Source organism: Octopus sinensis, linkage group LG18 (assembly GCF_006345805.1).
Source record: "Octopus sinensis linkage group LG18, ASM634580v1, whole genome shotgun sequence".
NCBI classification, from domain to species: Eukaryota; Metazoa; Mollusca; class Cephalopoda; order Octopoda; family Octopodidae; genus Octopus; species Octopus sinensis.
Genome location: NC_043014.1, coordinates 2426748 through 2440306, shown reverse-complemented (window position 1 = coordinate 2440306; position 13559 = coordinate 2426748). Strand labels below are relative to the sequence as shown.

At 42.4% G+C, this 13559-nt stretch overlaps 1 protein-coding gene across 1 annotated transcript in view; it reads left to right on the top strand.

Annotated features, from left to right (window-relative positions):
* Positions 1-13559, top strand: part of LOC115221500 (nodal modulator 1) — a 48567-nt gene that overhangs the window by 19739 nt on the left and 15269 nt on the right. The window contains exons 11-21 of the mRNA XM_029791698.2: positions 848-1047; positions 2564-2741; positions 3555-3696; positions 4205-4275; positions 4978-5041; positions 6106-6242; positions 7400-7548; positions 8704-8802; positions 9872-10024; positions 10824-10906; positions 12473-12635. Of these exons, the coding sequence (XP_029647558.1) occupies positions 848-1047; positions 2564-2741; positions 3555-3696; positions 4205-4275; positions 4978-5041; positions 6106-6242; positions 7400-7548; positions 8704-8802; positions 9872-10024; positions 10824-10906; positions 12473-12635 (1439 nt within the window). The remainder of the gene's footprint in view (positions 1-847; positions 1048-2563; positions 2742-3554; positions 3697-4204; positions 4276-4977; positions 5042-6105; positions 6243-7399; positions 7549-8703; positions 8803-9871; positions 10025-10823; positions 10907-12472; positions 12636-13559) is intronic.

Genomic DNA, 13559 nt, shown 5'->3' with positions numbered 1-13559 from the left:
CCAGCATGGAAAACAGACGTTAAATGATGATGATGATGATGATGAGTAGCCCTTAACTTTTTGCGACTCAGTTTCCCCTTTAAGGAATTCTATTTCACAAAACTACTCCCACTTTCACATAAAATGTTTTGCAAAGAAGAATTTAAAGACCATCAGATTATTGTAATCCAAGAGAAGGTAACTCTGCGAGTGGGTTATCGTCCGTGTCTTCTTAGGGTATCCCATCTCTTTTAAGATTTTTATGTGGACTAATGTCTCCTATAGTAATTTTTTTATGGAAATTACCAAAGATGATGAAAACAGAATTTTTTAATTTTTTAGGCTTAAAGGCCTAAAATTTTGGGGTAAGGGGCTAATCGATTACATTGACCCCAACGCTCAGCGAGCTGGCAGAAACGTTAGCACGCAGGACGAAATTCGTAGCCGTATTTCGTCTGCCGTTGCATCTGAGTTCAAATTTCGCCAAGGTCCACTTTGCCTTTCATCCTTTCGGGATCGATAAAATAAGTACTAGTTACGCACTGGGGTCATCCTTTCGGGGTCGATAAATTAAGTACTAGTTACACACTGGGGTTGATGTAATCAACTTGATCTGTTTGTCTGTCCTTGTGTGTCCCCTCTGTGTTTAGCCCCTTGTGAGTAGTAAAGAAATAGGTATTTATTTAATTGACTATGAAAGGGTGAAAAGCAAAGTCGACCTCAGTGGAATTTGAACTCAGACCATAAAGACGGACAAAATTTTGCTAAGCTCCCTGGGTGGGGCTGTTACTGGCCATGTTAAACACCATTATATTCTGAATCTCTTTTGCATCTTGACTACTAAACTCTGTTATTCTTCCTTCAAAAGGGTGCTGGTATTGGAGGTGCCAAAGTATCGGTTAGTGGCAAACAGATGGCCGTAACAAATGAAGATGGTTCCTACCACTTGGAGAACATGAAAGCTGGTAAATACACCATTCAAGTAATGAGTGAGGATATTTTCTTTGATGAGATTATGTTGAAAATTACCCCTAACACACCCCATCTCCATGACATCATCGCATCAAGGTGAGTTGAATTTTATCATTTAAGTTTGGATGGATGCTATTTTAAAGATGTTTGTAGATTATAATAATATAATAATGAAATTATTGTATACAGTGCTCAGGTGCACCACAACTTGTCAGAAAGTGCATATAAAGTATATGCAGTAATGTACAAATGTCTGGGAAGTGAACAGTGTATGAGTCAGATAGATGCTTGTATGTGTATGGAGGGGAGAAAGATCAGGTGTAGTGTTGGCGAATCTCAGGAAGCATGGAAGTTTTGAAGGATGCAGTGCTCCGACAACTAACAACTGATGCCGGCAGTTTGTTCCATGCTTCAGCAACTCTCAGCGTGAAAAAATGTTTCCTAAAGTCATGGAAGGAGCTGTGCTGTTTCCTGACTTTGTAAATATGTCCACGGATGTTAGACGGGTGGAGTTTGAAAAGGTGCTCAGAGTTATTGTTTGTAAGATGGTTAATAATTTTACGGGTGTCTGCCAAGTCAGCTGCCAGACGTCGGAGTTTCAAGAATTATTATAGGTGAAGGTGTGGTCGTGTGGTTAAGTCTGCTTCCCAACCATGTGGTTTTGGGTTCTGTCCCACTGTGTGGCACCTTTGGCAAGTGTCTACTATAACCCTGAACCAACTAAAGATTTGTAGATGGATTTGATCGATGGAAACTGAAAGAAGCCTATTGTATTTGTCCGGGAGTGTGTGTATGTTTGTGTCCTTTCATCTTGACACTGCATAATGGTTGGTGACAGGAAAAGCATCCACCTGTAGAAGATCCACCTCACTAAACTTCATGTGACCCATGCAAGCATGGAAAGGAGGACACGTCTTTGCATGGGTCAAACAGAATTTGTCGAGGCAGCTTTTCTATGACTGGATGCTCTTTCTATCACCAACCTTTTACCTGTTTCCAAGAAAGTAATATTTCCCTATAGCCAAACGGGAAACAAACAAACAATTTGTGTGGTGCTCATTTATAATGGTCACATAATCCTTTCTACTAATTTGCGGGGGGGGGGGGGGCAATTGATTAGATAGACCTCAGTATGCGACTGGTACTTAATTTATCAACCCTAAAAGGATGAAAGGCAAAGTCGACCTCAGTGGAATGTGAACTCAGAACGTAAAGATAGACAAAATACCGCTAAGCATTTTGCCCGGTGTACTAACGGTTCTGCCAGCTCACCGCCTTTATAACAATTGCATAATGTTAAGACAAGGGCACACACACACACACTCTCTCTGTCTCTCTCTCATGAACACACGCACATACACACACAATGGACTTCTTTCAGTTTCCGTATACTTGGTCCAGTCTGAAGGCTTTGATCAGCTTCAGGCTGTAGCAGAAGACACTTACTCAAGATGCTACACACAGTGGAACTGAACCCAAAACTCTGTGGTTGGGAATCAAGCTCCTTAACCACACGACCACAGGGTTGAAGTAAACAGCAGAAATCTGCCCCTGCAAAAAATAATAAAATTCCTTAAAAAAAAAATCTACTTTTTTTTCTCTCTTGTCGCAGGTTCAGTGTGTGTGGCAAAGTGAACATAGATGAGATCCCTAAGGGCCTGGACCACATGGTCTATCAGCGTAAGGTAATTGCCTACACCGAGGACAAGGCAGTGAAACTTCTTGCTGTGGACACGGATATGCAGGGACATTTCTGTGCCATGTTTAAACCAGGGAAATATATTTTCAAGGTATTTCTGCTGCTTCTCTTATCTTCTTCTTTTATCCTTTTTCTTCTTTCTCTTTTCCTCCACCTTCTTTCTCTTCTTTCTTTCTCCTCTATCTCCTCCCTCTCTTGCTCCTTCCTCTCTTGCTCCTCCCTCTCTTACTCCTTCCTCCCTATCTTTCCCCCTCACTCCTTCCTCTCCCCTTTCTTGCTCCTCCCTCTCTCGCTCCTTCCACGCTTTCTCCCTCTCTTGCTCCTCCCCCTCTTTCTCCTTCCCTTCCTTCTCCCTCTCTTTCTCCCTCTCTTCCTCTTTTTCTCCCTCTCTTCCTCTTTTTCTCCCTCTTGCTCCTTCTCCTCCTTCCTCTCTTGCTCCTCCCTCTCTTTGTCCTTCCCTTGCTCCTTCCTCTCTTCCTCCTCCTCTCCCCCCTCTCTCTCTTCCATTTCCTCCTTCTCTTCAGTCTCCTCCTCCTCCGGAGGCTGGCCATATATTTTCACCACTTCCTTGATGTTGCTTTATACTTAAGAAGATATAATGTCTCCTTACCTGAATCATTGGAGGAGGTGGAAACGAGAAGAGGACTTACTGGCCTGCATTGATTGTATCTTTGTTGGTTGTTCATTTACTCGTAGTAATTTATTGTCATCACTTTCCCCTGTCATCATCTGCTTCCAATATGACAGGCTTTACCATTAGAAGACAGCAGATGGGGAATCTGGCTGCTGACCACCTCCGTAACTTAGATACAAGTTCAGCAATATTGAGAGGAACAAAGTTTTATTGGATGCTCCGATGATTCTGCCAAATGACCCAACGGTGTTAATTTATTTATTTTTCCAGGCTTTCCTCAGTACTCAAGAAATAAAAGCAGGATTACATTTGTATCCTAGCGAGAAGCTTGTTGTGGTCACCAATAAACCCGTGAAAGATGTTGACTTCTCCCAGTTCCGTGCCAAAGTATCTGGAGTTATTACTTGTATTGGTGAGTGACTTTGGCATTATATATTTTCCACTATTGTTGTTGTTGTTTTCTGGTAGACCACCAGATGGCGACACAAAAGAGATTAAGCTCTACTCATGTGAACTTACGACACTGTGAACCAATTAAACATAACCAGCATTCCAGTTTTGACTAAATTACTTATAAAATACTCTATCCATATGTTTTTTTAATTAGTTAATTTGACCTTGTTGACACTTATTAATTTGATCATATTGACATGTTTTGACACTCCTAATCCATATTTGACATGGTTAATCCTCATCTGACATTGACATGTTTTTGACACTACACATTCATGATTGACAATGCCTAAACAGGAGCTGGTGTTTGACACATTTTTTGACACTGCTTGTCCATATTTGACAGTAGCTAGTCATTATTTGTCCATGCTAACACCTTTTTGACACTGCTCATCTAAGTTTTGACAGAGATCATCTCTTGTAGATTCCTGTTGAGCATTCTTTGACTCAGCTGATCTTTATTTCAGAAAACTGTGGCACAATAGGATTATCTCTGGATCCTATTGGTATGGTTGGAGAAGATAAAAAAGTCGTAATGGTAAGTAAGGATATCATTGGCCTTAGAAATTGTAGAAAATTTTATTTTCTGTTTCTTAATTTTTTTTGTGTAATCTTGTTGGTCCAGTATGGAGAGGAGGGTGAGGGTTCCAATCTTTGGTACAACCATTCTTTTGTTTCTCAAAATCATGACCCTCCCCACTTAGGGCCTCAATCTGTTACCAATTCCATTTGCTTATTCTTCTTTGCTTTGTTGCTTAGTATGGAGGTGCAGGCATGGCTGTGTGGTTAAGAAGCTGGTTTCCCAATTATGCGGTTTTGGGTTCAATCCCATTGTGCAGCACCTGGGGCTAATGTCTTCTATGATAGCCCCTGGCCAACTGAAGTTTTCTGAACGGATTTGGTAGATGGAAACTCAAAGAAGCCTACCATGAGTGTGTGTGTGTACCCTTGTCTTGACATCACTTGATCACTGTAAACGAGCATCACTGGCGTATAAGTGGTGTTGTTTGTTTTCAGACTTCGATGTAAAAGATGTCTTGTTTGGAAACAAATGAAGGTTGGTGACAGGAAAGGCATTCAGCCGTAGGAAATCTGCCTCAGCGGATTCTGTCTGATCCATACAAGCATGGAGAAGTGTTCATTAAATGAATGATGACAATGTGTGTGTGTGTGTGTGTGTGACATATCTGCTTCAAAAGTATTTTTTAACATAGCATTATCTCTTTCTTCCTATTTCTAGCTAAAAGACTCACCCAAAAAAGCCAGTTTTGAATTTGAGAACATCTTGCCTGGCAAATATAAAGGTAAGAGAATATTGTGTGTTGTTGTTGTTTTCGTCTTTGGTAAACTCTGCTAGATCGGTACTTTGTTGACTCTGGAAGGCTGAAAGACTAAATTGACTTCACTGGGAATTTTCACTTAGAAATCGTTCATATTTATTTGGAGCGCAGTCTTAGACTATTGTGAGGTGTTTGTGATAAGACAGGGATCAGCCCATAGACGTTGGTACCCCTCCATATTGTAGATAGATTCATGGACAAAGATCTGTCGTTAGATTTTTGGTGTGTAATATGGAGAATCCACATGCATTTGATTCATGTACCACAGACTACACCATATTCTTCTGAAGTTTAACTCTGTGATGAAGTTCGTTTCCAGTCCCACTGAATGGCACCTTGAGCAATTGTCTTCTACAGTTACCCTGGGCTAACCAAAGCCTTGTGAGTGAATTTGGTAGACAGACACTGATAAGAGCCTGTTGTGTGTGTGTGTGTGTGTGTGTTTCCTTGTCTTGATGTCAAGTTCTAACTTTAAAACGAATGTCATTATTGTACAAGCTGTGCCATTTCATCATCATCATCATCATTTAGTGTCTGCTTTCCATGCTAGCATGGGTTGGACGGTTCAACTGGGGTCTGGGGAGCCCGAAGGCTGCATCAGGCTCAGTCTGATCTGGCAGTGTTTCTACGGCTGGACGCCCTTCCTAACGCCAACCACCCCGTGAGTGTAGTGGGTGCTTTTTATGTGCCACCCGCACAGGTGCCAGACGGAGCTGGAAAACGGCAACGGACAATAATCTCCCCCGCAAACCATTATGGTGTTCATGTCCAAAAGGATTTGGGGGTAAACATTGCCTTTTTTGAAGGCAGTTGAGGTTTTGGGAACAAAAAGAGTATTTGGTTAAAGAAAATCTGTTTCAGTAAATCTGATTTGACCAATTCTAGGATGGAACAACAGATATTAAAATGCGGATAATTATAACAATATTGTGCTAGACTGGATTTGAACCAGGAACCTTGACTATACATGCCTATCTATTTGCAAATTGTTGCTGTTAATTAATATTTTACTATTTTCTGGTCCTTAGTGGCTCCTTTACAAGATAACTGGTGTTGGAAGGAAAAGTCACAAGAGATTGAAATCACCAACAAAGATGTGACAGGACTGGAATTCTCCCAGACTGGATTCATATTGAAATGTGGACTTTCCCACGAAATTACTTTGGTCAGTACCATTTCTTTCACTTTGTGTTTTTTTTTTGTTGTTTGTTTTGCATTGTCCAGTGTCTGGTCTTAGCAACAGAGTCTTTGTATCTAAGTCTTTCCATTCTTCAAATTATAATGGTTATATAACAGTTTTCCCATTTCTTTACACTTTTTGGCATTCTTATAGACCTTTTTGAGGTCTTTTGAGGGTAGACCAAGCAGTGCTCCATTATGGTCTGCTCCTCCACATTGGCAGGTAATTGGGCTGGTCTCGTAGTTTCATCTGATGAAAACAACTTTTGGTCATCCCATTCTCATTCTCAGACACTTGAATGTCTTCCACTGAATCCATGATGCTTCTGAGCCAAGGAGGAGGACTTCAGCAAAGAGATTCTCATATCAATTGAAAGAGTTTCGTTTTCAAGCTTTTCCATCCAGAATCAGTTGATGTGTCTGCATTACTGGAAGCAGTTCTCCGAGAACCACTGACCATGATGAAAGGGATCCAGTCGACAGCAGAGGGAACCAGCCATTGGATGTGGCTGAAAGGGAATGATAAAACCTGGCTGGAGAGGTGATGATCCCAAAATGGACTTGGGATCAAATACTAGTCAGTTGAACCAGTAGCTAGGGCCTCATATTAGTGAGGGGAGAAGGGCAGTATTCTGTAAAGCTGTCGAGAGGAAGGCCCTGAAACCTGGCATCCATTTTGCTGACCAGGCTTGCCCAAGCCGGCTGCTTCCAAGTCTCTTCGGTCTCAAGTCTAAATAAGGATTTATTTCCCTTCTTTAAATAGGTACCTCATCATCATCATCATCATCATCATCATCATCATTTAACATCCGTTTTCCATGCTGGCATGGGTTGGATGGTTTGACTGACGTTGGCGTTAGGAAGGGCATCCAGCTGTAGAAACCTTGCCAGATCAGATAGGAGCCTGGTGCAGCCACTAGCTCTCCAGACCTCAATCAAACTGTCTAACCCATGCCAGCATGGAAAACGGACGTTAAACGACGATGATATATGAAATTTTAAATTTAGCTCACGGACTCCCGGTACTACCTTTGCGGACCCCAGGGTGGGAACCACTGGTTTATGTTGTTACAATTTGGAGGTCATATTTTGATAAACAAAACTTACCGATTTTTTTTTCCTTTTTTCTTTTGTCTTTTGTAGAATTTTGCTCACGAGAACAAAGAAGGAAGTGTAGGTTCTTTTGCTTTGAAGAAAGGCACAAACAGATTCTGTCTTTCTCAGCCTGGTGTCTACCGTCTCACTACAGATTCCTGCCATAGATTTGAGAAAGACATATACACCTATGACACGTAAGTACTGCAGATGTTTATAGATTTTATTAATTTTTCTCTATTTTTTTTCTGTTTCCATTGTCTTGGTGTAGCTTCACAAACCCTGTGTCAGACTTTCTGCAAAATATGGAAATTTTGGCAACTCCTTAAAACATTTGTGTTTGTTTTATCATAGAATATGTGTGTGTGTGCTTGTGTATGTGTGTGTATATACTTATGTGTGTGATTGAATGTGTTTAAATGTGTGTATGTGTTTAAAAATTATTTGTGGTAAGAAGTCTGCTTCCCAACCACATGGTTCTAGTTTCAGTCCCACTTGGCAGCTGTCTACTATCACCTTGGGCCAACCAAAGCCTAGTGAGTGGATAGATAGAAACTGAAAGAAGCCTGTTGTATCATCATCATCATCGATTAACGTCTGTTTTCCATGCTAGCATGGGTTGGACAGTTTGACTGAGGTCTGGAGAGCCAGGGGCTGCACCAAGCTCCAATCTAGTCTGGCAGAGTTTCTACAGCTGGATGCCCTTACTAATGCCAACCACTCCAAGAGTGTAGTGGGTGCTTTTACTTGGCTTGATGGGTCTTCTTCTCAAGCCCAGCATAATGCCAAAGGCCTCAGTCATTTGTCATTACCTCCATGAGGCCCAACACTCGAAAGATGCCCTCTTATATGTCACCAACTCAGGTGCCAGTTATGTGACCCTGGCTTCAGCTACATTGCTTCCATGAGGCCCAATGCTCAACAGAGGCTTTTTATATGCCACTAGCATGGGTGCCAAGTTCACGGCACTGATATCGGCATGATGGCCTCCACGAGGCCCAACACTCAAAACATATCTTTTACATGCCACCAGCACAGGTGCCAATTACGTGACATTGGCATTGTATATGTATATATATACAGACACATACACCGTGGGCTTCCACACAGTTTCCATCTACCAAATTCCCTCACAAGGCAAAGGTATATTGTAGTAAACTCTTATCCAGTGCCATAGAGTGGGTTTGAACCTAAAACCACATGGTCACAAAGTGAGCTTCTTAACCACACAGCTCTGCCAGTCCATTATTCTTTCATTCCTTCTGTTAAAAATCTCATCCAATCATTTTGATATTGTTTTATTATCTGTTTTTGTTTTTTTTTTCATTATTTTGTTACTAATTCTTTTCCAGGTCCCATCCGGTGGTTCTCAGTCTGACTGCTGTGAAGCATAAAATGGTCGGCATTATTACAACTGAAAAACTGGACAAAACCATTGTTGTGACATTGAAGTAAGATTTAGATGGAGTTTTTGTTTGTGTTCTTGAAATGCATCTATAAAAGTGTTTAGCATTTGGTTCTCTGAGGAATAGCATCCAGCCGTAGAAACCATGTCAGAGTTGACACTGGAATTCAATGCTGTCCTCTGATTCCTCAGATTCTGTCCAACCCGTGTTATTCTATTGATTTCAAGAGGGTGAAAGACAAAGTCAACCCTGCTGGGATTTGAACTCAGAGTGCAGTGAGCTGGAACAAATACCACTAGGTATTTTTACCTGATGCTCTAACAATTCTGCTAATTTGCTGTCTTCTTTTAAGCCAAATATTCCAACTGCTTTATGTTCAAACTGGCCATATCCAGCCTCTCGTACCTACCCTACAATGTCATTCTAAATGTACAACAAAGACTTCATTGAAATCCCAGAGCTACCAAATAACGCATGATTAATTCAAAACAAGGAATGGATAAGCTTTACATTTGGCAGAATAATCTGGTTGCTAAAGGGTTACGAGGGATACGAAGTGGGAAGTTGCAGGGTTTCGTCAGTGAAATGGGAGTTTTCATGTTGGGTCAAAAGGGCAGGGGCTTTTACAAATGTCGATTTCTTGTACTCAAGAACGGAGTGTGGAGTATAACAGTGAGGTGGTCAAGGACTCCTGAGTAGGGTAGGGCTTTAACCCTTTAGCATTCAAACCGGCCAAAATATTTAACCTGTTTTATATTGAAACTGACCAGATCTGGCCTCTTACCCCAGCCCTACCATGTCATTCTAAAACCAAAAAATCACATCACTGAAATCTCTAAACTACAAGATAATCCAGGATTAATTCAAACCATTTTAAATAACCAAACATCACATTTGACAGAATAATCTGAACACTAAAGGGTTAAGAGAGTCTATTTTTTTTAATTGAGTTGGAGGGAGGACTGTAGAAGTGAGGTACTCTATGAGTGCAGTAGGTTGGGCGGGGCGAGGGGGGGGCAGTAAGTTTAGGCTTTTAGTGTTTTTGAGTGGAGTGTGAGTGTGGGTTATTATTAATCTGTTGAAAGTGATCTAAACCTGCGTCTTGTCTTTTCAGGTCTTCACTCTTGAAAAGTCCGATAGTCATTGGTCCACTTGAGTGTGACAACCCACCAAAGAAAGAGTCCTCGGACAGTGAGGCAACAGACTCGGACACCCAGTCAGAACCTGCCCAGACCAGTTTTCAATACCATTTCTCTTACTGGGCCAAGTATGTCTGTTTTTTTTTGTTTCTGTGTGTTTGTGTGTAAAGTGAATGAATGTGTCTCTAAGTGTGGGTCTGATTGTGTGTGTGTGTGTGAGTGTACATGCATGTGAGAGCTTGTATTTATGTTTGTTTGTAAGTACATGTATCTGTAAAAAGTGTTCACTGTTACTATGGCAACAGTTTACCATCACATGAATTTCTGCAACACAACTGAACACAACAGTTCACTGTAACACACAGCTGACTGAAGGTGACCTTTCACTGCATCATGGTTGACTGAAGGTGACCTTTCACTGCATCATGGTTGACTGAAGTTGACCATTCACTGCATCATGGTTGACTGAAGTTGACCATTCACTGCATCATGGTTGACTGAAGTTGACCATTCACTGCATCATGGTTGACTGAAGGTGACCATTCACTGCATCACGGTTGACTGTAGTTGACCATTCACTGCATCATGGTTGACTGAAGGTGACCATTCACTGCATCACGGTTGACTGAAGGTGACCTTTCACTGCATCATGGTTGACTGAAGGTGACCTTTCACTGCATCACGGTTGACTGACGGTGACCTTTCACTGCATCATGGTTGACTGAAGGTGACCTTTCACTGCATCATGGTTGACTGAAGGTGACCTTTCACTGCATCATGGTTAACTAAAAGCAACTTTACTGTGACACAGTTGACTGAAAGCTACTGTTCATTGTGACATGGTTGATTGAACAGATCAATTCACTGTGACATGGTTGTCTGAGGGTAGCAGTTCATTGTATCTCTCTAAACCTTCCTCCATTCCAGGAACAATGAACATCTGGAGATCCAAGTTGCATCTGATGTGTTGTTATTCTCTCCTAATCACATGGAAGTCACTATCCAGGGAGGTGAGTCTGACACCTTTTTCTTTCGTCATTGACCCTTCTCATCTTCACACTTTATTATTTTTCAACCCAACTCGGTCCATGATCATCTTTTTCCATTTCAGTTTGGTTCTCCTTGCGTTGATCCAACCTTGATGGCCTCTTTTACTCTTTACTTGTTTCAGTCAGTTAACTGCAGCCATGCTGGAGCACCGCCTTTAGTCGAGCAAATCGACCCCGGGACTTAATTCTTGTAAGCCAGTACTTATTCTATCGGTCTATTTTGCCGACCCGCTAAGTGACGGGGACGTAAGCCACACCAGATCGGTTGTCAAGCAATGCTAGGGGGACAAACACAGACACCACAAACGCATATATATATATAATATATATATTATACATATATACGACAGCTTCTTTCAGTTTCTGTCTACCAAATGCACTACAAGGCTTTGGTCGGCCCAAGGCTATAGTAGAAGACACTTGCCCAAGGTGCCACGCAGTGGGACTGAACCCGGAACCATGTGGTTGGTAAACAAGCTACTTACCACACAGCCACTCCTGCACCTGTTTAGCCATTCTTTGTTTAGCCATTCCGCTTATCTTTTATAGTTTACTTGTTTCAGCCATTAGATTGTGGCCATGTTGGGGCACCTCCTTGAATTTTTAGTCGAATGAATCGACTCCAGTACTTCTTTTTTGAGCCCAGTACTTATTCTATCATTCTTTTTTGCTGAACCGCTAAGTTATGGGGATGCAAACATACCAACACCGGTTGTCAAGCAGTGGTGCTGAGGACAAACACAGACGGAATGGCACACATAGTTATACATACATCATTGTTTGATGTCCGTTTTCCATGCTAGCATGGGTTGGATGGTTTGACTGGGAACTGGTAAGCTAGGGAGTTGCACCAGGTTCCAATCTGATTTGGCAATGTTTCTACAGCTGGATGCCCTTCCTAACGCCAATCACTCCAAGAGTGTAGGGAGTGCTTTTAACATGCCACTGGCATGGGTGCCATTGACATCACACACACACACATCCTCATCATCATCGTTTAACGTCTGCTTTCCATGCTAGCATGGGTCAGACGATTTGACTGATGTCTGGCGAACCAGATGGCTGCACCAGACTCCAATCTGATCTGGCAGAGTTTCTACAGCTGGATGCCCTTCCTAATGCCAACCACTCCGTGAGTGTAGAGGGTGCTTTTACATGCCACACACACACACACACATATATATACAATGGGCTTCATTCAGTTTCCATGTACTAAATCTGCTCAGAAAACTTTGGTTGGCCCGAGGCTATAATAGAAGATACTTACCCCAGGTGCCACGCAGTGGGACTGAACCCAGAACCATGTGGTTTGGAAGCAAATTTCTTACCACAAAACCACACCTGCGACTGTTGATGTTTTGCAATTACAAATTCTGCTGCCGTTGCTAATGGCTAATTTATTAAATCTTCGATACAGAAATTGATGTTGCTTATGCACGTGTCCCCCCCCCCCGTCCATGCACGTCTCCATCTTCCACCTGTCTCTGCTCAAATGTCTTCTTCCTTGTCTCTCTCTCTCTTTCGCAGAAAGCTGTCCTGGAGAAGTGGCCCACTTTGTCGGCAAGGTCGGTATCTTCATCACTGGCATGATAGAACCAGCTCTGCAAGGGGTCACTGTCGTGGTGTCTTGTGACGATCCTGTTACTATGGCGCCGACCACATTGCTAACAGACCAGGATGGAGTCTATCGGTAAAATGGCTTTTAATTCACATCATTTTAGTCCACTTCTCTACATCACAAGAGGGAGGGGGGAGATGGTGGGAGGGAGGGAAGGAGAGAATAGAGGGAGAGGGGAGAGAGAGAGGGAGGGAAGGCGAGAAGAGAGGGAGAGAGAGAGCGAGAGGGGGAGGAAGGAAGAGAGGGAGAGAGATGGGGGAGGGAAGAAGAGAGAGTGAGGGAGATGGTGGGAGGGAGATGGTGGGAGGGAGAGAGGGAGGGAAGGAGAGAGGGAGGGAAGGAGAGAAGAGTGGGAGAGGGAGGGAGAGAGAGAGCGAGCGAGAGGGAGTGAGGGAGAAAGAGAGGGGAGATGGTGGGAGGGAAGAGAGGGAGGAAGGGAGAGGAGTGGGAGAGTGAGGGAGAAAGAGAGAGGGGGAGAGGGTGGGAGAGAGAGAGATGTTATTTAGTTTGAGTTGAGAATTAATCTAACAAACTCAAGATCTGTCAGTCGTGATCTTGTTATCTTTCCATTGATAACATTCCTTGGGCTGTGGTTCTCAACCTGAGACCACATGGCCCTTGAGAGTCCATATAAGAATTTTAGGGGTCCATGTAACAAAATAGTAAATTGGGGAGCCACTATAGTATTTTAAGGGTCCTTGATGTAAGCTTTAGATGTATGTATTGGTTATGTATTGCAAGAAACAGCCGGGTTCCTTTCTCTGACATTTTACACAGTTCAACCGACACAAGTTCATGGGTGGAAAACAAAATAGGAATTTAGAAAGAAGTTTTTAAACATTGCATGGCTCTGGGAGCCCACCAAAATAAAAGAGTAATCAAAGGGGTCCATAGATAAGAAATGGTTGAGAACTCCTGATCTAGGGATTCGTTATCTGATGTCCTTCATCATCATCATCATCATCGTTTAACGTCCGCTTTCCATGCTGGCATGGG